The 24199-nt window shown below is 35.3% G+C and overlaps 1 protein-coding gene across 1 annotated transcript in view; it reads left to right on the top strand.

Annotated features, from left to right (window-relative positions):
* Positions 1–24199, top strand: part of UGGT2 (UDP-glucose glycoprotein glucosyltransferase 2) — a 200708-nt gene that overhangs the window by 79541 nt on the left and 96968 nt on the right. Inside the window, exons 11-16 of the mRNA XM_036250132.1 lie at positions 1227–1318; positions 5746–5896; positions 9275–9394; positions 10554–10639; positions 11391–11526; positions 21395–21526. Of these exons, the coding sequence (XP_036106025.1) occupies positions 1227–1318; positions 5746–5896; positions 9275–9394; positions 10554–10639; positions 11391–11526; positions 21395–21526 (717 nt within the window). The remainder of the gene's footprint in view (positions 1–1226; positions 1319–5745; positions 5897–9274; positions 9395–10553; positions 10640–11390; positions 11527–21394; positions 21527–24199) is intronic.

The following is a 24199-nucleotide window of genomic DNA, read 5'->3' as shown; positions in this document are numbered from 1 at the left end:
CTCTCTCGATGTTTTTATCTCTCTCCCTCTCACTTCCTTTCTCTCTAAAATCAATAAAGGAAAAAGTAAAAGCTAAAACATTTATTTAGAGGGCATTATTAATATTTTTAATATAGCATTTTTGATATTTCCTTTTAGAAGGAGGATTTTAAGATCTCTGGTTCATCATATTTCTGGAAACTGAGTTCTTATTCCTTGATTTGAGAAAGGCTGCCTGAAATCATAATTTGCCAGGATTTTGTGTTTTTTTGTTTGTTTGTTTTTGTTTTTGTTAATCCTTATGTGAGGATACTTTTCCCTTGATTTTTTTTTAGAGTGGTTGCCTCCTGCACAAACCCAACCAGGGCTGGGGATCAAACCTGTAACCCAGGTACATACCCTTGACCAGGAATTAAACATGAGACCCTTCGGTTCGTAGGCTAATGCTGTAACCACTGAGCCAAACCAGCAAAAGCTAATTTGCTAGGATTTAAGGCTACTTCTGTGAGGGGAAGGAGAAAGGATTTGTCAGTACGTGCACCAGTCTCCAATAGTATCTCATCAATTAAGTTCAATTTATCACCCTTTTTGAGCATCTTCTTTGTTGAAGGCATTGTGCTTGGCGTCAATATTCCTGAGGGAATTAACAATTTAGGATAGATTGTGTGTTTGACGTGCTTTCTACTTATAATTGAGTTGCCTAAACCAGATTAAGTGCTGAGAGAGCGTGAGACCAGCTAAAGAGCGTGTGAACCTTCATGTGTTAGGGTTTAATCTCTTGGCAGTATTCTGCATAAATCCAGTGGAAATATTTTCTCTCCTGTTACAAATGTAGTTCCTCCTTTCCCCTCTCTGTATGTAACTCACCTGTTATGGTGAATGAGAAACATATAGAAAAACTTGCCTCTGTCAAGTCTTCGCTGAATCTCTTCAAGTTCGTTTCTTCATCTGTTTTTCTAGAGTAATTTATACAAATCTCTGTTAGGTCATTTACGCAATCTCTTTAAAATGCACTGTTTGACAGTTGTTTTTTCCTCCTATACCAAGTTACCTACATTGATAATAGTAATAATAAAGGCTTTATTTGTGAGTACTGTATATGTGGCTGGACACAGGTATAGATTACATTTCAACTTTATAACAAACCATATCTTACTAACTGACTCTACAGAGGTTGCAGATTCCTGACATAGATTGCTGTTATTATATGACTTGGTTAACTACTTGTTATTCTGCTCTATTTCAAGGATCTTAACAATAGATTTGAAATTCAGCCAGGTGATGCTCGTCTATATATAAATGGAATTCATGTTGATATGGATGCTTATGATCCTTTTAGGTAAGTATTGAATTATTGATACAAGCTAACTGTGGTTTTATAAAGTAATATTGTCCTGAATGTACTATTTGTCAGAATTCAAATAAACACTTTAAAGGTAAAGCAAATACATGTTTTGATTATATAAAATACCTCTGTTATTTTTGTAGAATATTCTCTTAAGTATCTTAGAATGTCAGAACTGGGAGAGAACATGGAGACATTTGTTGAGAAAATTGAAGTTTCTGAGTCTTAGGCCTATACTTATCTCATTATTTGAAACCAACTGTCTTTCTTTGAAAAGGAGATTTATCCTTGAGCAGGGAAATTTCTTGGCATTGGGTTGAGCAGCCAGGGAGCTCTACCCTCCAGAAAGGGACTGAAAGGAACATGAAGTTTTTCTTTAGAAGAAAGAAATTAACAGGAAGAATTTAAAGTACTTGTATATGTCAGAAAGGACATTTGAAATTATAGAATTCAGGATGCCTTTTCCTTAGGTCAAAAAAATTCTTCAAAAATGCTGCGGGGCAGAATTCAATAGTTTTTTATTCATCATGGCCACTGGCCCATAAATCAGTCATGGGCCAAGAGAAGAGAAATCAATTGAATTCGTTTTATTTTTAAAGAGGAGCATAAAAGTACTTTTAAAAAGTAACGTTTAGAATATAAAATAAATTTTGTAAGCATAATACTTGAATTCAGACATTCGGTTTTAATTCAGTTGAATATATTTCATTGAACTTAAAGTAATGAAATGTTCATTGTATTTTCTTACCAGTTTGGAAGTATATGGGAAAATACAGGAAAGACTGAGTAGAGTGAGTAGTTCAAATGGAGCTTTTCTCTTTATTTAATTGGATCCTTGGACCTAGTATTGGGAAAATGATAATCTAAGACACAAGGCTAAGTACTACACACAGAAAGGATAGAGCAGTTGTTAGCTCCTGGCTTGTACATGTCAAAGGGACAAACGTTACATCTGTGCTCAGGACAGTGAAAACAGGTTTTAGAAAAGCAGTGAAATGGGAGGTAGATTGTGGAAAGTTTCCTGTCAGTGTATGGGGAAATTGTCATAGCAGGAACATCTCTGTATGTAATTTAGAAAGGCTGTCGGCTGTTCGAGAAATACAGCCCCCGTGGCTCCTCCACCAGGTGACCATGATCTGTAGGCTGTGGGATGCACTTTTGTTCCTCATTGAACTGATCGCTGGTTGTAGGTATTATAATTCCCTTAGAGAAAAAGAAAATATGTGAGAATATTATCTTCTGACATTTTTAGTATACAATAAACAAAGAGGTTATCCAAAAAAGACCGGACCAGGTAGGTAAAATCAGTGTGAAGAGGTTGATAAGTGGAAGAAAATGATATGGGCAAAGAGGAGAGAAAGAAAATTGTCATATTACAGAAGATATATCCTCGATCTAGAGAGAGGTTCATTTGGGATAAAAAGGGGGAGAGGTAAGTAATTATTTTGCACTCCTTCCTACCTCCTGTGTCCCATTGCCTGCTTGGTTTGTGGAGAACTGATACTATGCCCTGTGGCCTAGCCCTTCTTCCTCCGATCCTGGACATAGTTGGGGGAGCCAGAGCCTCTATGGGTTAGGTCAGCATTGGTTCAATCAAGGCTGTGCTGAAGCCTCTCTCTCACCCCCAGAGAAGCGAAGACAGTAGGAGGCTGGGGAGAAGTGCAGGGAGGACCCTGTAAAGTGGAGGATTTCCATGAATGGTGCCTTAAATCTCTCCTTAGAGCCACCGACACATAAAGTAGCCACCTCAGCACATACTTGACCAGACGGAAACTGGTACAATACTTCTCATTTTGATAGCCAACCTGTCTGTGCTTGAGTGCTGTCACTACAATAACTGCCGGAAAGAAAGAAGTAACTAAGGTGTCTTGCTATCCCCACTTGTGTAAGCTTTTCTATATCTTAATGAAGTTGTCTGGCTCAATTCTTTTGGCCTCTCGGTAAATATGTATTTTTAATGCAAGCAACATTAAGATTCAGTATTATATAAGCAATTCAATATTGAAATTCAATTTATTGAGTATCTGAATGCCCACTGTGGTATAGAAACAGCTTGATATTTGGGGTACACTGGTGAACAAGATAAAAATCTTGCCTAGGTGAAATTCACAGTCTAGTGGAATAGCTGATATTAAGTAATTACAGTGTGATAAGGTGTATAAAAGATAAAGTGCAGTGCTTTGGGAGTTTATTAACTCCAGAGATTTAAATTAGTTCTTGATGGAATGTGGGGACAGTGGATATCCGATTTCTCCATGGAAGTGATATTTAAGCTAAGATTTAAAGGATGAATCAGACAAATGAAGGAGTAGAAGTGCTGCAAGCATGGCATATTTGAGAAAATGGAAAATCTAGTATGGAAAGACTCTGGAGTGAGAGGAGATGGAGAAAACAGATGACTCAGGTGAGCAAGGATCAGATGTGAAATCAGGCTTTTTGTGTGTTTTTTTTTTTTTTTTTTTTTTAATAAGTTTTTATTGATTTTAGAGAGGGGAAGAAGAGAGAGAAATGTCAGTCGGCTGTCTTATGCACACCCCCTGCTGGGGATCGAGCTTGAAACCCAGGCGTGTGCCCAGACTAGGAATTGAACTGGTGACCTCTTGGTGCATGGGACAATGCTCAACCAACTGAACCACACGAGCCAGGGCTGGAACCAGGTTTTGAATTTGGACCTTCTATCTCAAGGGTAGGAGAAGACAGTGAAGGACTCTAAGGAAATCTAAAGATAGTAACTATATATTTAAAAGAGAAGCATGAGAAATTATTTAGAAATCCAGAGATACATGGAGTTTTACTGATAAATAAATCTAGCATATTTAAAGAACCTGGGTTTTGTTGTTTTTTTTTAATTTTTTTTCTTTATTAATTTTTAGAGAGAGAGGAAGGTAGAGGGAGAGAGATCTAGAAACATCGATGAGAGAGAACATTGATTGGCCATCTCCTGCATGCCCCCTACTGGGAATCGGGCCCACAACCTGGACATGTGCCCTGACTGGAAATTGAACCGGCGACCTCTTGGTGCATGGGTCGACGCTCAACCACTGAGCCACACTGGCTGGCCTGGGTTTTTTTAAATCAAGTACTCATGATTTAGGAAGAGCAAGGAGGAAATTAATGCTTGCTGAGGGCAACTATGTGCTCTGCAGTAAATTAATTTAATGCTAAAACCCTATAAAGTGATTATGACTGTTTTCTTTATATAGATGGAAAAATGAAAACTCAGATCTCACACAAAGATAGGGACACAGCTAGCAAACATTATCAGGATTTGAAGTCTCATGCCTTTTCCTATGTACCTTGTAACTATTTAATTTTTCTCTTAATGGTTTTTCTTGGAAACTAGTTTAAGATAATAAAGACGATAGCTGTAAAAACCATGGGGAATATTTAACATTGTATTACATAAAGATGTACCTGATCAGTAAGCATCATAAAATTTTTAAAATGAAGAGAACATTGGCAGTATAATCCAAAATTTTTATTTTATATGTGAGAAAATTTGGACTAAAGGGATTAAGAACTTAAAGCCACATATGAAATAATGCTACAGCCCAGACTAAATCTTATTATTAGATTGGTGATTTGTGATATACAAGCTATTGCTCTTTTTATTACATTTCTAATAAATTTTATTTTTGGGGGTAAAACGTTTGCTTTGTAAAGCAGTGGGCAAAACTGTCTAGGATTCAGACATGCAGAGCTGAAGTTTTAAACACTTATGAAGCAGCTTTCTTAAGAATTTAGATATTACATGTCTGCTTTTTAAAATGTGGATCACTATAGTTCTCTCTTAAAACTGTATTCTAAAGTCCATATGTTGCTTTATTCTGATTTCACTCATTTCTAAAAGGGGAAGTCAGTAGGATTATTTATTAATGTTGTTATTTTTAGCAGTAACATTTTCTGCCATGTTTAAGAGCTACCGAATTATATATGTGGTAAGAAATTTTAATATGTATTCTAAACAGATGTGAACTTCCATATATTAATAGGGCATTCTTTATACTAAAATTTTATATTTAGATCATATTTGATCTTGTTTTTGCAGTAGATTTATCAAAAGAGGAATGTAGTATATTTTTCTCTTCATTTTTGGCTTGCTCAGGAGTGATCATATTCTTGCTTCTTTGGTAAGGAATATTATCAATATACCTTGCTGTCTAATCTCTTAAGTAAGATTTTGTTAACCACTAAAAACAAAAAACCCTCCACATAACTTTAACCTGGGTAACTAATTAGAACTCTTTGTCTTATTTGTTAATGAGTTTAATGTAAATATATAAAATATATATATATATAATAATTTTAATAAAAGTACCAGTGAAACTTGTTTCTAATGCTTGAGAAAGCTATAAATTTTAAAGGATTTTTTTAAATGTTGGCAAATCAAAATAAAACATTTCTTTTATTTGAATGTGCAGTATTTTGGATATGCTGAAGCAAGAAGGAAAAATAATGAATGGCCTTCGCAGTCTTGGGTTCAACGGAGAAGAGATGAGCGAATTTTTAAAATTAAATTCACCTGTTTGGGAAAATAGCTATGTGTTAGATATTAGGCATTCTTCAATAATGGTAAGCGCTCATGTAATTTCTGTTTTAAAACCTTTAGTAAATTTTAGACTTAATATAAAACCAAATATTGTCAGGCTTTAAATAAATTTAAGCAGTTTGAAAGAGGTTGTATAGCAGAACTCAGAAGAAAAAGGAAAAATACCTATTCGTCCCCTCTCACTCTTGTATCTTCTTTCCCCTTCCTGTATTGTTTACATTTCCTCACAAGAACACCCACTCACTAGTTCAGTATTCTTTCCAGCTTTAAAGGTAAAAACAAAACAAACGCAAACAACAAAATTACTACATGTACGATAGCAACACCAAATAGTTAAAATCTGAGGACTGTAAGATGGCCACCTTGATATAATGAAGATCTTGCCCAGACGGTTTTCATTGTGCTCCTAAATTCTGGTCTGTGTAATATAGCCTGAGTGAAGGTTTTGAAATGTGATCACATCGCTCTCCCTTCCTTAAAGCACAAAAACAGTCCTTAGTATGGCCTATGAGGCTATAGGTGGTCTACTCCTTCCTTTAATTTCTTAGACTATGATACATTCTTTTCACTACTATCCTTTATCTCATGCTTGGAAAGCAAATTCTCCTCTATCCAGTCAGTATCCCCACCCCCCCAGCCCCCCAGACTTCGGCTCCAAACTCTCCTAGGTTATTTTTTAATATACACATTGTGTCAAAGAATCTCCAAGAATACCACCAAGTTTGGTGATTTGCTAAAAGGATTCAAACCATGGTTATGATTTCTTAGAGCAGAAGAGTACAAAGTAATACCAGCAGAGGGAGAGGGCTGGGGGTGGAGTCAGAGGAAGCCAGGTGTAAGCTTCCAAGAATCTGCTTCTAGTGAAGTTCTACAGGACGTGCTTTATTCAATGTGTGACTATACATGCAAAGTGCTACCTGCTAGGGAAGTTTGCTTGAGCCTGGGAGTTCAGAGTGTTGAAAAACAGTATGTTATATATGCATAGAATGGCTATGTGATTGATCTCAGCCACTGAAACTCCTGACCGCCAAAGGAAAGCAGATGTTGACCATAAATCATACATAAAGCATGCAGCAAGGTCCTAAGCATGCAGAAAACTCTTAGCAATCAGAACATTCCAAGAACTCAATTCCCAGGAGCCAGCCTGGAGAAACTTTATCACAAAAATGGGCCTTTCTTGGGAATGTGAAGGTGTGAGCAACCCAGGCTTGATGAATTAACTCTCTCTCTCTCTCTCTCTCTCTCTCTCTCTCTCTCTCTCATACACACATGTGTGTATATACATATTTATTGTATTATAGAACTACACTCTCTGTATACTTAACAGTTATCATTTTTATTTGTCCTGTGATTCTTTGATGTCTGTTTTTTCTAGACTATATAAACTTCTTGAAAGTAGGAATTTTATGCATATATCTCTGATTATAGCAGTGTTCAATAAATATAAATATTCCTTCAGTGGCACCATCAAATGTCAAACCAATATAAAACATAATTTTTAACAATGAAACTCTGGGATCATTCTAATTACAACATAATCAATATAAGAATGTTCATATCCCCATTATGATTTAACATTATTATAAAAAAAATAAGGATTAGAAATGAGAAAATAAAAGTGTTGCATGATATAAAATTATATAACTAAAACTCCTCAAGGAAAGCCATTATACTTACTGAGACTTTAGTAAAAATGAGTTTGAAGTGATAGTAAACAGATAAAAAACTTTTTTTCCATAAACTGTTTGGACAGCAAAATGATTTATAATATAAAAATTCTAATTCTTAATATCTTAATAACTACTGTGTAATAAAATGATCTTAATGACTAATAATAAAAACTGCAACTCAAGCAAGGAGATGGAAGAAAAGGATAAAAGAACACAGGGAAAGAGAATATTAACTGTCATGGCCTTTTAAAAATTCTGGCTGTGGTGCCCTTACCATGTTCATATACTTTGATCTGGAAACTATCATAAGGAAATAGAGAAAAGTCTTTATACCCAATGATATGATCATCACTGCATGTTTTAAAAACTAAACAGAAATGAGTTATATGTAAACCAGAAAGGTTGTAAATTATATAGCCACACTAGTGAGTATTATTCAGACATTAAGATAATGTTTATAAATATGTTTTAATAATAGGGACAATGACTGTGTTCTCATGTGAAGTAAAAAATATGGACATATGAGGTCATCATGTGAAAAGGTGGACATAGGATCAGAAGCTAAGTTATTAGTGGGTGATGTGATTAGTGGATAGTTTTGTATTTTTTTCATTCTTTTCTGTAATTGTAAATTTTTAGCTGTGGATATGTATTATACAGGGGTAGGCAAAGTAGGTTTACACTTGTAATACAAATAAGTCATACAAGAATAAACTCTGTTTCATGTACTCACAATTGTAAATCTACTTTTGCCCACCCCTGTATTATCAGAAAAAAGGTTTTAAGTGGAAAAATATAATCTCTCAGTGTCTTAAATGTCTTACTAATTGTTTGATGTAAAAATCTCAGGGTTTTGCTCTGAAATATCTCAGTTATTACAGTTACTTTTGTCCTACTTGAATAGCCTTTCCACTTAGAAATTTATTCCGCCATCTAAGAATCATGGAATGATAACAGCACCATGAACATCAAAGACCTCAGACTCAGGAAAAATTACATAAGTTATTTATGAGTTACTATTCTTTTTCTTCTCTAAGACTTTTAGCTACATGTATATTAGACCTTGGCCTGCGTTGCTCATCTCTTACACTTTGTTTTCATTTTGTATTTTTTCTCTCTGTGTGCTTTAGTTAGTATATGTTCTATAGCTTTTATTTCATTTTATTTATTGATGTTAGAGAGAGAGGAAGGGAGAGGGGGAGAGAGATAGAAACATCGATGAGAGAGAACATCTACTGACCGGAAATTGAACTGGCAACCTCTTGGTGAATGGGTTGACGCTCAACCACTTAGCCACATTTGCTGGGCTGTTCTATAACTTTTAAAAGGGGTTTTATTTTTCTTATGTCTAAGCCTTTAAATTTGAGAGGGGAGGTGAAAGACTTCATTGCCTCCTGTACTGCTAATTAATATAAATGTTTCTTTCTCTTAGTTTGTGGAGAGGAATTTTTATACAATTTTATTTTTTATTATAAAAATAAACATACAAGTAAAAGTCAGGGTTTTGGATGGAAGGCTTCATGTAAAAGGCCATAGTAATATAAAATTTTTGCATATGATGTTTTTCTTAACTAAAAAATATTCAACCTACTTCCTATATTTAATCAGTCTAATACAGAACATTTTGTATTATTTTCATTTGTCCTTTGATAGAGTGAAATCTGCCTTTGAAAGTGATTTGCGTATTAATATAGCTTTCACAGATTTCTGTATTTCTGTATTGTTTTCTAGTGGATTAATGACTTAGAAAATGATGCTTTGTATGTTGCATGGTCTGCAAGTTGCCAGGAACTTTTGAAATCAGTATTCCCTGGAAAAATACCTTCCATAAGGCGTAATTTTCATAATTTGGTGAGTTTCATTTTTGACCATTTTATGTACATTTTTATTAAGATATTAGCATTCTTTTTGGATACCCCAATCTTGGTAAATAGGCAGCTGTGTAATAAGGAAATATTTGCCTGATGCAACAAGCTCGAGTGGCATGGCTGAGTAGGTATCAAAAGCAAGCAATGTCATATAATCTGTCTCTTGTTACTTAGCCATCATGTGCTGTAATAATACCAATATTAAGTCAATGGGCTACTTTTACGTTTCCTGAAAGGAATTTATGATAGAACTTTTCTTCTTTTATAAAGAACTAATGATTAAAATTTTGTACATTTCAGGAGAAAATACATGAATACCATTTTATCATCTTAGCATATAAATTCATTATTACAACAACTTTATAGAACTTTATTTTTTTTTTTTTTTTTTTAATCCTCACCCGAGGACATTTTTCCATTTTTTGTTCAGATAGAGTGGGAGGGGGAGAGAGAGAGAGAAACATCGACGTGAAAGGGACACATCGACGTGAAAGGGACACATCGAGTGGTTGCCACCCGCACAACCCAACCAGGGCCGGGGACAAACTGCAACCAAGTTACATGCCCTTAGCGGGAACTGAACCCGGGTCTCTCCGGACCGCAGGCTAACGCTCTAACCGCTGAGCCAAACCGGCCAGGGCTTTTTTTTTTTTTTTCTTTTTAGAACTTTAAATTGTGGAGAAACACCTGGGCTTTATTTTATTTTATTTTATTGCGTGGGAAGTAAATATCTTAGTTTCTACATTAACCTCAAACGATCAGTTATATTAATGCTTTTGGAAGGTCAAAATTCAATTACTATTTTATTTTTTCAAAGATTTATCACAGAAAATTCAATGAGCATTTAGAATAAGATATTTCACTTCTTTTAAAAAATATTTATGCTGTGCTTCAAAAAGAGAACGAATAACATGTTATTAAATGCCATATATTACCGTATTTGGATGTGCAGCCTTTAGAAATCCTTCATGAACTGTGGAATTCTTATATCCATTTTTCAAAATTCTTTAGAATTGCTAAAAATGTCTTTTTAAGAACCTTGAAATTGTATGCTTTTAGCTACAGTAATTAGACTAAACTTGAATTTCATGAAAATCTTAAAATGTTAAAACAATGATGATAAACTATCTACTTTCTTTTAGGTTCTGTTTATTGATCCTGCTCAAGAATATACCTTGGATTTAATAAAACTTGCTGAACGTTTATATTATCATAACATTCCTCTTAGGTAATTGTCAATTTATAACAGTTAAACTGTCAACTGAAGGAGGTCCATTGATTTTCATCTTGTATTACAGAGTATTAATGTGGGATTCAGTCCAGTGGTTTCTCTCTAGTGCAGCGATTCTCAACCTGTGGGTTGCGATCCCTTTGGAGGTCAAATGACCCTTTCACAGGGGTCACCTAAGACATAACAGCAGCAGAATTACAGTTATGAAGTAGCAACGAAAATAATTTTATGGTTGGGCGTCACCACAACATGAGGAACTGTATTAAAGGGTCGCGGCATTAGGAAGGTTGAGAACCACTGCTCTAGTGCCTAACACAGTAGAGCTATGTGTTATGAAGTGTCATATGCCTTTAATATAGACTCTGTTAATCAAAGCTGCTTGGTAATCTTATTTACTCTGTCTTCCCGAGAGGAGGATCCGATAACATTGGAAACGAAGATGGATCCATTTCCCTGTGGTTGGGTTAACAGTACACACCCTCCCAGCTCCCCTAACCCCCAGAAAAACATAGTCATTTGGTAATGTCACTACCAGAGAGTATACGTTTTGGAGCAATCCATCAGATATCAAGATTTGAGTGAACAGGCATAGTAAAACAAACCTTTTCAAATAATAATATTCCCCCTTCCCCCTATTTACTAACACATTCTCTCCACTTAGATGTTATAGTCTAATGATGTTTAAAAACCATAGTTTAGGTTTAAGGGGTAGTTGTGACTTTACTTATTCATATTTTCTTTTTTCTAGAATTGGTTTTGTGCTCATTGTTAATACAGATGATGAAGTTGATGCAACAAATGATGCTGGAGTTGCTCTTTGGCGCGCTTTCAACTATATTGCAGAAGAACATGATATATCACAAGCATTTGCTTCCATAGCACACGTGAGTTTATGCACTAGGCATAATTTATTTAGATTTTATAGTATGTTTCTTGCATTACTATACTTAATATTATTACATTAACGTTTCAAAGTTTATAAAAAACTATTGTCGGCATTAATACAGATGATGGATTTTATTCTTAACCACTCCCAACTGAAGTGCATAATGTTGTCCCCAATTTAAAAATTATGCAACTGAGGTTCTACCAAAATTAATGAACTTAACTTAGGTTAACCCAGCCAATAAGGGAATTTAAATTATATATGTAAGTTTAGAGAAAATTATTAGGGAATAATCTTGAATAGGTCTTGAGTAACTATGAATAGAAAAAAATTATTGCAAAGTAGAATATTCTAAATGACAAAGTATATAGATACTTTCTAGAGAATTTCAAAGGAGAAGGAGATCACTTTATAACAAATTGGTGTGGAAATGGTAAGATTGATACTGAATCTGACAAAGAGATTATGTAAGAAAAGTCAGAAATTGGTAAGAACCTGATTAAGAAAGAATAAAAGACAACGATTATTTCATATAAATGTATTTAAAAATTAGAATTAAGAAAGTCAGATTATAACTTAAAAAATAACTTCTGTTCATTTTTAAATTCATTGATCTTTAGCTTATCAACCATTATTGTAAACTCCGAATGATTCTTCAGACTGAGAAGGAAATTACCAAAGCACTGTCAATTTTCTAGCCTCTTACTCTAGCTCCTTGGAAAACCACTAAGCCCCTCATTAACTCACGATTCTGGGGTTTAGGAACTACTTACACTCCACTGACTTGGAATGTACTTTGTACTGTAGTATATTGTGCTATGGAATACATGTCAATATTGTATCTCAGTCTATTAGTTTTACTGATTGGTTTTAAGTGTTTGTAAGGGGCTTAGGCAAATTGACATATCTTTTATTAAAGTCCAACCACCTTATTATAAGAGGATCAATGTGATATTCAAAACTAAGAAACTTGAAGACCTTCCAAAATTACTTTTACCTAAGTTATCTTAAGTATTTCTTTTTTTATTAATTTGTTTTTGTTACAGATGTTTCTCCTTGTACCCCTATTGACACCCTCCTCCCCATTCCCCCCACCCCATCCCCAGCTTTGTTGTCTGTGTCCATTGGTCATGCATACATGCATATAAGTTCTGTGGTTTATCTCTCCCCCCCCAAACACCCCTCCTCTGAGGCTTGTCAGTCTGTACCCCACCTCTATGTCTCTGGGTCAATTTTGTTCATGTTTTAGTTCATTATATTCCACAAATAAGTGAGATCATGTGATATTTGTCTTTCTCTGCTTGGCTTGTTTCGCTTAGGATAATACTCTCCAGGTCTTTCCATGCCATCTCAAAGGATAAGAGATCTTTCTTTCTTACAGCTGCATAGTATTCCATTGTGTACATGTACCATAGCTTTTTGATCCATTCGTCTACTGATGGACACTTGGGTTGTTTCCAGATGTTAGCTATTATAAATAGTGCTGCTGTGAACATAGGGGTACATATATTCTTTCTGATTGGTGTTTCAGTTTTTTAGGGTATATTCCTAGAAGTGGGATAACTGGGTCAAATGGCAGTTCAATTTTTAACTTTTTGAGGTAACATCATAGTGTATTCCATAGTGGCTGCATCAGTCTGCATTCCCAGTGCACTAGAGAGTCCCCTTTTCTCCACATCCTCGCCACCACTTGTTGTTTGATGATTTATTGATGGGGGCCATTCTAACAAGTGTGAAGTGATACCTCATTGATGTTTTAATTTGCATTTCTCTGACAATTAGTGATGTTGAGCATTTTTTTATATGTTTCTTGGCCATTTATATGACCTTTTTTTTTGGAGAGGTGTCTATTTAGGTCCTCTGCAATTTTTTAATTGGGTTCTTTGTCTTCCTTTTGTTGAGTTATATAACCACTGTATATATTTTGGAAATTAACCCCTTATCTGATGCATCATTGGAGATTATGGTCTCCCATATAGTGGGATTCCTTTCTGTTTTGATGGTTGTTTCTTTTGCAGTTCAGAAGCTTTTTAGTTTGATGTAGTCCCATGTGTTCATTGTTTCCTTTGTTTCTCTTGCCTCAGGTGTTGTATCATTGAAAATTCTGCTGCGTATGAAGTCTGAAATTTTGTTGCCCACATTTTCTTCTAGAAATTTTATGGATTCATGAGTTACATTTAAGTCTTTTATCTATTTTGAGTTTATTCTTGTGTATGGTGTCAGTTGGTGGTCTAGCTTCATTTTTTTGCAAGTAGCTGTCCAGTTTTCCCAGCACCATTTATTGAAGAGACTGTCTTGACTCCACTGTATGTTCTTGCCACCTTTGTCAAATATTAATTGAGCATATTGTGTTGGATCATTTCTGGCTTCTCTATTCTGTTCCATTGACCTATATCTGCCTGTTCTTGTGCCAGTACCAGGCTGTTTTGATAACAGTGGCTTTGTAGTATAACTTGATATCTGGTAATGTGATCCCTCCTACTTTGTTCTTCTTTTTCAAGATTGCTGTGGCTATTCGGGGCCTTTTTTGGTTTTATATAAACTTATATAAACTACTTCTGTGAAATATGTTGTTGGTATTTTGATGAGGATTGCATTGAATCTATAGATTGCTTTGGGTAGTGTAGGCATTTTAATGATGTTAATTCTTCCAGTGCATGAACAAGGTATATGCTTCTACTTTTTTATATCTTCCTCTGTTTCTTTTTTTAATGACCTGTAGTTTTCTGTGAAGAGGTCTTTTACTTACTTTGGTTAAGTTTATTCCTAGGTATCTTAATTTTTTTTGCCGCGATGGTAAATGGGATTGTTTTTTTGTTTCTCTTTCTATGATTTCATCATTGATGTATAAGAATGGCGTCAATTTCTTTTTTTTAATTTCATTTTTGTTACAGATGTTTCTCCTTTTTTACCCCATTGACACCCTCCTTCCCATCCCCCATGCCCCGTTCCCAGCTTTGTTGTCCATGTCCATTGGTTATGCATACACGCATATAAGTTCTGTGGTTTATCTCTTCCCACCTCCCACCACCCCCTCTTCTGAGGGTTGTCAGTCAGTACTCTACTTCCATGTTTATGGGTCTACCCTATTTCTTAGACTGCTATGTTCATTATATTCCATATATAAGTGAGATCATGTGGTATTTTCTGCTTGGCTTGTTTCACTTAGGATAGTACTTTCCAGGTCCCTCCATGTCATCCAAAGGCTACGTGATTTTTCTTTCTTACAGCTGCATAGTACTCCATTGTGTATATGTATCACAGCTTTGTTCTCCATTCATCTACTGATGGACATTTGGGCTGTTTCCAGATCTTAGCTATTGTAAATAGTGCTGCTTTGAACATGGGGGCACATACATTTTTTCTGATTGGTGTTTCAGGCTTCTTAGGGTATATTCCTAGAAGCGGGATCACTGGGTCAAATGGAAGTTCAATTTTTAATTTTTTGAGGTAACACCATATTGCTTTCCATAGTAACTGCACCAGTTTGCATTCCCGCCAGCAGTGTACTAGAGTTCCCTTTTCTCCACACCCTTACCAACACTTGTCGTTTGATGATTTGTTGATGGTGGCCATTCTGACAGATTTCAGGTGACATCTCATTGTTGTTTTACTTTGCATCTCTCTGATGATTAGTGATGTTGAGCATTTTTTCATATGTCTCTTGGCCATTTGTATGTCCTGTTTGGAGAGGTGTCTATTCAGCTCCTCTGCCCATTTTTTAATTGGGTTCTTTGTCTTCCCTTTGTTGAGTTGTGTGAGTACTCTATATATTTTGGAAATTAACCTCTTATCTGATGTATCATTGGCAATGATGTTCTCTCATACAGTGGGTTGCCTTTTCATTCTGGTGGTTGTTTCTTTTGCTGTGCAGAAACTTTTAAGTTTGATGTAGTCCCATGTGTTCATTTTTTCCTTTTTTTCTGTTGCCTTAGGTGATGTATCAGTGAAAATTCTGCTGCGTATGATGTCCAAAATTTTGTTGCCTACATTTTCTTCTAGAATTTTTATGGATTCATGGGTCACATTTAAGTCTTTTATGCATTTTGAGTTTATTTTTGTGTATGGTGTAAATTGATGTTCTAGTTTCATTTTTTTTGCATGTAGCTGTCCAATTTTCCCAGCACCATTTATTAAACAGGCTGTCTTTACTCCACTGTATGCTCTCACCACCTTTGTCAAATATTAATTGAGCATATTGCCTTGGGTCCATTTCTGGGTTCTCTGTTCTGTTCCACTGGTCTATATGCCTGTTCTTGTGCCAGTACCAGGCTGTTTTGATTACAGTCGCATTGTAGTATAACCTGATATCTGATATTGTGATCTCACCTACTTTGTCCTTCTTTTCAAAATTGCTGTGGCTATTCGGGGTCTTTTTTGGTTCCATATGAACTTTTGAAGTATTTGTTCTAGTTCTGTGAAATGTGTCCTTGGTATTTTGATGGGGATTGAATTGAATCTATAGATTGATTTGGGTCATATGGACATTTTAATGATGTTAATTCTTCCAATCCACGAACAAGGTATGTGCTTCCACTTTTCTATGTCTTCCTCTATTTCTTTTTCCAATGTCCTGTAGTTTTCTGCAAATAGGTCCTTTACTTTTTTGGTTAAGTTTATTCCTAGGTATCTTAATTTTTTTGACATGATGGTAAATGTGATTGTTTTTTCAGTTTCTCTTTCTGTGAGTTCATCATTGGTGTATACGAATGCCGTCGATTTCTCGACGTTAATTTTGTATCCTGCTACTTTGTCAAATTCATTTATTAGTCTAGTAGATTTTTGATGAAGTCTTTAGGGTTTTCTGTGTATTATATCATGTCATCTGCAAATAATGACAGTTTCACTTCCTCCTTTCCAATTTGGATCCCTTTTATTTTTTCTTCCTGTCTGATTGCTGTGGCTAAGACTTCCAGTACTATGTTAAATAAGAGTGGCGAAAGTGGACATCCCTGTCTTGTTCCTGTTCTTAAGGGAAATGTTTTTAGTTTCTGCCCATCGGGTATGAAGTTGGCTGTAGGTCTTTCATATATGGCCTTTCTTATGTCGAGATATGATCTCTCTATTCCCACATTGCTGAGTGTTTTTATCAGAAATGGATGCTGGATTTTGTCAAATGCTTTTCCGGTGACTATTGATATGCCCATGTGGTTTTTATTCTTCATTTTGTTTATGTGATGTATCACATTTATTGATTTGCGAATATTGTACCAGCCTTGCATCCCTGGGATGAATTCCACTTGGTCATGGTGAATAATTTTTTAATGTATTGCTGGATCCGATTTGCTAGTATTTTGTTCAGGATTTTGGCATCTATGTTCATCAGGGATATTGGCCTGTAGTTTTCTTTCTTCGTAGTGTCTTTTTCTGGTTTTGGAATTAGAATTATGCTGGCCCCATAAAACGAGTTTGGAAGCCTTCCTTCTTCTTGAATTTTTGAAATAGTTTGAGGAGAATGGGTGTTAGTTCTTTTTTGAGTGTTCAGAAAACCTCCCCCATGAAGCCATCTGGGCCTGGAATGCCGTCAATTTCTTGACGTAATTTTGTATCCTGCTACTTTGCCAAATTCATTTATTAAGCCTAGTAGATTTTTGATGGAGTCTTTAGGGTTTTCTGTGTATAATATCATGTCATCTGCAAATAATGACAGTTTCACTTCCTCCTTTCCAGTTTGGATCCCCTTTATTTTTTTCTTCATGTCTAATAGCTGTGGCTAAGACTTCCAGTACTATGTTAAATAAGAGTGGTGAAAGTGGGCATCCCTGTCTTGTTTCTGTTCTTAAAGAGAATGCTTTTAGTTTTTGCCCATTGAGTATGATGTTGGCTCTAGGTTTTTTATACATGGCCTTTATTATGTTGAGATATGACCCCTCTATTCCCAGATTGCTGAGCTTTTTATCAGAAATGGATGCTGGATTTTGTCGAATGTTTTTTCAGCATCTATTGATATGATCATATGGTTTTTATCTTTCCTTTTGTTTATGTGGTGTATCACATTTATTGATTTGCGAATACTGTACCATCTTTGCATTCCTGGGATGAAATTTACTTGTTCATGATGAATAATTTTTTAATGTATTGCTGGATCCGATTTGCTAATATTTTGTTAAGGATTTTGGCATCTGTGTTCATCAGGGATATTGGCCTGTAGTTTTCTTTCTTTGTAGTGTCTTTATCCTGTTTTGGAATTAGGATTATGCTGGCCTCATAAAATGAGTTAGGAAATATTCTGTCTTCTTGGATTTTTTTTGAATAGTTTGAGGAGAATGGGTATTAGATCTTCTTTGAATGTTCAGTAAAACTCCCCCATGAAGCCATCTGGGCCTGGGCTTTTGTTTGCTGGGAGTTTCTTAATTACATCTTCAATTTCCTTTGTTGTTATTGGTCTATTCAAGTTTACTATCTCTTCCTGGTTTAGTTTTGGGAGGCTGTGTGTTTCTAGAAATTTGTCCATTTCTCCTAGATTGTCCAATTTGTTGGCATATAATTGTTCATAGTATGTTTCTATGATCCTGTGTATTTCTGTGGTGTCAGTTGTTACCTCTCCTCTTTCATTTCTGATTTTGTTTATTTGGTTTCTCTCTTTTTGTCTCTTGGTAAGTCTGACTAAAGGTCCATCGGTCTTGTTTATCTTTTCAAAGAACCAGCTTTTTGTTTCATTGATCTTTTGAATTGTTTTTGTTGTTGTTTTTTTAGTTTCTATGTCATTTATTTTTGCTCAGACCTTTACTATTTCCTTCCTCCTACTAGCTCTGGGTTTTTCTTTTTGTTTACTTTCTAATTCTTTAAGTTGTAGGGTTAGAAAGTCAATTAGGAATTTTTCTTATTTTTTGAGGTAGGCCTGTAGTGCTATGAACTTCCTCTCAGGACTACTTTCACTGTGTTCCATAGATTTTGTGGTGTTGTGTGTTCGTTTTCATTGGTTTCCAGGAAGTTTTTAATTTATTCCTTGATCTCGTAACCCATTTGTTGTTTAATAACATGCAATTTAGCCTCCAAGTGTTTGAATGTTTTTGTGTACTTTTATTGTAATTGAGTTCTAGCTTTATACCACTGTGATCTGAGAAGTTGCTTGATATGATTTCCATTTTCTTGAATTTGTAGAGACTTGCTCTGTGTCCTAACATGTGGCCTGTCTTTGAGAATGATCCATGTGCACTTGAGAAGAATGTATATTCTGCAGCTTTGGAGTGAAATGTTCTGTGAATATCAGTGAAGCCCAACTGATCTAGTTTGTCTTGTAACGACTCTACATCCTTGTTAATTTTTGATCTAGATGATCTATCCAGTAGTGTCAGTGGCATGTTAAAGTCACCCACTATGATTGTGTTGCTATCGATCTCTCCCTTGACGTCCTCCAGAAATTTTTAAATATATTTTTGTGCCCCCGTATTTGGTGCATATATGTTTACTTGGGTTATATATCCTCTTGTTGGATTGATCCTTTTAATATTCTGTAGTGACCTTCTTTGTCTCTTTGGCCCTTGTTTTGAAGTCTGTCTTGTCAGATATGAGTACTGCTACACCAGCTTTTTTCCATTTGTATTTTCTTAAAAAATTTTTTTCCATACCTTCACTTTCATCCTGTGTGAGTCTTTTGTTGTGAGATGGGTCTCTTGTAGACAGCACATATATGGGTTGTGTTTTTTTATCCAATCAGCTATCCTATGTCTTTTTATTGGAGCATTTAATCCATTTACATTTAAGGTAATTATTGATAGATAGTTATTAGTTACCATTTTAATTTTATGCCTGTGTTCCTCTTTCTCTCTCTCTCTCTCCGTTTCTTCTTCTTCTTACAACAGTCCCTTCAGCATTTCTTGCAGTACTGGTTTGGTGGTGGTAAATTTCTTTAGCTTTTTTTTTATCCATGAAGCTCTTTATTTCTCCTTCAATTTTGAATGATAGCCTTGCTGGATAGAGTAGTCTTGGATTCAGACCCTTGCCTTGCATTACTTTGTATACTTCATGCCACTCCCTTCTGGCCTGCATCGTTTCTGTTGAGAAATCAGCTGACAGTCTAATGGGAGCTCTCTTATAGGTAACTTTCTGTCTCTCTCTTGCTTCCTTTAAGATTCTTTCTTTGTCTTTAATGTTTGCCATTTTTATTATGATATGTCTAGCTGTGGGTCTTCTGGGCTTCATCTTGCTTGGGGCTCTGTGTTTCCTGGACTTGTGTGACTTTTTCCTTCACCAGTTTAGGGAAGTTTGCTGTCAATATTTCTTCAAACAGAAGCTGTTCCATTTCCTGTGTTACATGGTCTGTTCATGGGGTTGTCCATGTTACTAGTTATGCCTCATAATATATATAATATGTTTATTTTTGCTTACCAAGTTACATACAGTTTTTAAAATTTTTTTACTTATATAATAAGACTGAATCATTATGTATCTAAGTAGCTTATGCAAGGCATTCTGGCTACCTTAGCCTTAGGAATATTTAATACTTTAAAATAACCGATTAGTAAAATGACTAATCTCAAACATTTTTTGTATGTAATTTTTGCTTTGTTCAGAAAAATCTTTTTTTTTTTTTTTTTAAATCCTCACCTGAGGATATTTTTTCATTATCTTCAGATGGAGTGGGAGGGAAGAAGGGGGAGAGAGAGAGAGAAACATCTTTGTGAGAGAGACACATCGATTGGTTACCTCTTGCACAACCCCGACCAGGGCCAGGGACGAACTGCAACCGAGGTACATGCTCTTGGCTGGAATTGAACCCGAGACTCTTTGTGGTCTGCACGCTGATGCTCTAACGGCTGAGCCAAACTGGCCAGGGTGAAAATCTCATTTTTAGTCTCTGAAGCCTGAACTTTTCACTTTTCTTTTGTTATTAGAATCATAGTATATTTCTGTTTTGATATGAGAAAATACCCATAAATTGGAAAGCTCATAAAACTAAACTATGATTTAATTACAGACCTGTGTTTCCTAAAGGAATAGGTTACAAAGTTTACAGTGATAAAAGGAAAACAAAGAAGAATATTAATTCTTCATTATGAGGAATAACATGGGGATTCTGTCAGCCATAACACAAGATTGTTTCTGGCAATATTGATTTAAGTAAATTCTGACTAAAATGATTATTCTTAATTGATCTATCAAAATACTACCTGATGGTGTCTGTACTCACTAGTTCCTTCTTCTTGGAAGTTTCTTTCCCTTAGAATATCTTTTTTATTTTTAGTGAAGTTATTTGGGTGATATTGGTTAATAAAATTAAATAGGTTTCAAGTGCAAGTCTATAATACATCATCTGTATATTGTATTGTGTGTTCCTCAGAATGTCTTAATTTATGTCTCAACTAAGTCATCTGCTCAGAGATGCCTTCTCTGTTGATGCAAAGCTGTTCTTTTCCCTATGCCTAGAACAGTGCCTGGGTCATAGTAGAGGATCCATAACGAAGGGAGAAATGAAACAAAAATAATAATAATAAAAGAGTAACAGCTTGCATTACACAAATGTGTTTAGAAGGTTTGCGATTGCAGGGAGAAAAATCTAGTCATAGCATTTACTGAAGGGCAATCAGAAGTGAAAATAAAGCATTCTGAAATATTTAAAATACTTTATACATATCTTTTTAAATAATGTAACCATTGTTTTATTAATAAGCAATGATCAAGATAGAGTATAACAAATTTGTTATGGTAGTTTTAAAACCTATAGAGTTTCACAAAACTGTTTTTATTATAAAATGATAATGTATGATTAATTTATCTGTGAGTGTGTGTGTTCATATGTATATAGTATGCTTAGAACTTACAGAATGTGAAATATACTTAATTTATCAATTTATCTGTGTGCTAAGGGAAATAAAATAACTGCTGTAAGAGGAAAATTAATTATAATATCTTTATTTCCACAGATGTACAAAAAAATGAAGAATCAAAAGATACTCACAGTGGACAATGTGAAGCGTGTTCTCCAAGATAAATTTCCTTATGCTAATGTTTTGGATATTTTGGGAATTAATTCTAGATATGATGATAAAAGGAAGGTAATTTAGAATGCAAATTTTCAAAAATAATCTTATGATTAAATTATCTTAATCATGATTTGGATTTTAGTCCCTCAAAAAGGAGGGACATTTTAGACCTTTGAATGACTCATGTTGTATACAGTATTTACATTTCCACAATTGACTTTTTGAAAAGTACAAAAATAAATAAATAAAAGATAATTCTCAGGATTTACAGGGTAGAAAACTTGAATATAGAATTTTAAAGGATGTTATTTGTGCTTTCTTAGGAAGAAATAGAAAGCTGGCATTTTAGATAAATGCTAGGATGAAAATTAGACTTAGGAAAATGCAGCATCTTTGGGGTTGTATTTCTAATGCTCATATGGATCTCAATATTTCTAAATGGGTGTTTGTATTTTATAATAGTTTCTTTAAAAGAAGATCTGATCCTGACACTGTTATATGTAACAGTCCTCAACAGTAATGATAAAGTTCAGAATCAGAATCATTAGCATTGTAAAGGTCCTACTAAATTTGGCCCCTACTTAATAATTCTTTAGTCTCATCTCCTACTCTTTTTCTTGCTTTTTCTGTTCCAACCACATTGGCATTATTTCAGGTTCTTGAATGAGTCACCTGCTTCTCACCGGGGGGGTGCTGCACATACTTGTTTTTCTCTGTGTTTGTAGATGCTCCATCTCTCTTCTTCTAGCTTACATTAGGTCTTGGCTTTAATATTACATTAGGGGAAAAGTAACAGTTGTGGGAAAAACTTCGGGGAAATGTTTTTCAAGCCCTGAAATGAGATTAAGTTGCACTATTATGTGCTAAAATATTACCTTACCCTCCTGTGTAAGCTAACTATAATTAATTGTTCAGTGCCTGACTTCTCTAGATTGTGAGCACCGTAAGAGCAGGAGTCATATCTTGTTGGATGTTATGGGCCCAATGTCTAGCGAGTGGAACATAGTGTGTAATCAGTAAATATCTGTTGAATGAATTAATGAGGAGACATGGCCATCTGAGAGTGAGAGTGTGTGTGGCAGGAGTGGCACTTCAAGAGAGCTATGATGTTTTAGAAATTGCTTCTCTGGAGACTAGGAAAAGGTGTAGAGTAAAACCATATAAAAGAATTGCTATTGCCCTGGCCGGTTCAGCTCAGCGGTTGGAGCGTCGGCCTGCGGTCCAGAGACACCCAGGTTCGGTTCCCGCTAAGGGCACGTACCTCGGTTGCAGTTTGTCTCTGGCCCTGGTTGGGTCATGTGGGTGGCAGCCACTTGATGTGTCCCTTTCACATCGATATTTCTCTCTCTCTCTCTCTCTCTCCTTCCCACTCTATCTGAATAAAAATGGGAAAATGTCCTCGAGTGAGGAAAAAAAAAAAAAGAATTGCTATGATGTTGAAGTTTACCATGAATTTCAGGGGCATCAATCTCAGTTTTAAAGAAAGTCCGAGTGAAAGAAGGTAATTGAATAAAATACTCTAATGTTGAAGTTTCATAAATTGGGTATGACATTAGAATAAAAGACCCATAGAGTAGCTTGCAAGTAAAATCTGTGGTGCAGGCTGCCTAGAAAAGGATGGGAAGCCATGAAGCCAAAGATCTAGTGGTCCCAATGTGATTGAAAGCCAATGTGGTAGGAATTATGGATATAGTTATTTTTGAAATGAGTAAGTTTTTTGTTGATTTTTTCTCATTACTGTATTTTCTTTTTTTAAATTTATTTTTGTTACAGATGTTTCTCTTTATTCCCCCATTGACACCCTCCTGCCAATCCCACCCCCTGCCCAGCATTATTGTCTATGTCCTTGGTTACACATACATGAGTAAAAGCTCTGTGGTTTATCTCTTCCCTCCCCCCACATCTTCTCCTCTTCTGAGGTTTATCAGTCTGCATCCCACTTCCATGTCTCTGGGTCTGTTTTGTTCCTCAGCTTGTTTTGTTCATTATATTCCACAAATAAGAGATCATGTGATATTTGTCTTTCTCTGATTGGCTTGTTTCATTTAGAATAATATTCTCCAGGTCCTTTCATGTCGTCTCAAAGGATAAGAGATCTTTCTTACAGCTGCATAGAATTCCATTGTGTATACTGCTGGTGGGAATGCAGACTGGTGCAGCCACTATGGAAAACAATATGGTGTTTCCTCAAAAATTAAAAATTGAACTGCCATTTGATACAGTGATCCCACTTCTAGGATATACCCTAAGAAGCCTGAAATGCCAATCAGAAAGAATATATGTACCCCTATGTTCATAGCAGCACTATTTACAATCATTAAGATCTAGAAGCAGACCCAGTGTCCATCAGTAGATGAGTGGATAAAAAAGCTGTGGTACATATACACAATGGAATTCTATGTACCCATTACTATATTTTCATATAATTAAAAAAAAAACACACCTAAAAGGCAACCAACATGAGTTTTCTTTTAGGACCAACTTATATAGAGGCATCTCTTTTAGGAAAGTTATTTATGGCATTAAGGAAAATTGAGAAAGAAAATTATTTTTTTGTAAGTACTCTTTAATTATTCTGAATCATGGAGGGGAAGAAACAAAAATTTCCTGTAATGATTATGTAAGCTCGTGTAATAGAAACAGTGAAATTTTGTATGTTAGGGATCTGTTTGCACAGTGTGAAAGCAGAAGGTTGCTCCATTTGGGTTTTACTATTGGCCCATTTAATGGGTTAATTATAGGAGT

Source organism: Molossus molossus, unplaced genomic scaffold (genome assembly GCF_014108415.1).
Source record: "Molossus molossus isolate mMolMol1 unplaced genomic scaffold, mMolMol1.p scaffold_m16_p_9, whole genome shotgun sequence".
Taxonomy (NCBI): domain Eukaryota; kingdom Metazoa; phylum Chordata; class Mammalia; order Chiroptera; family Molossidae; genus Molossus; species Molossus molossus.
Note: the sequence above shows the minus strand (reverse complement) of the source record. Positions and strands in the feature narration are given on the sequence as shown.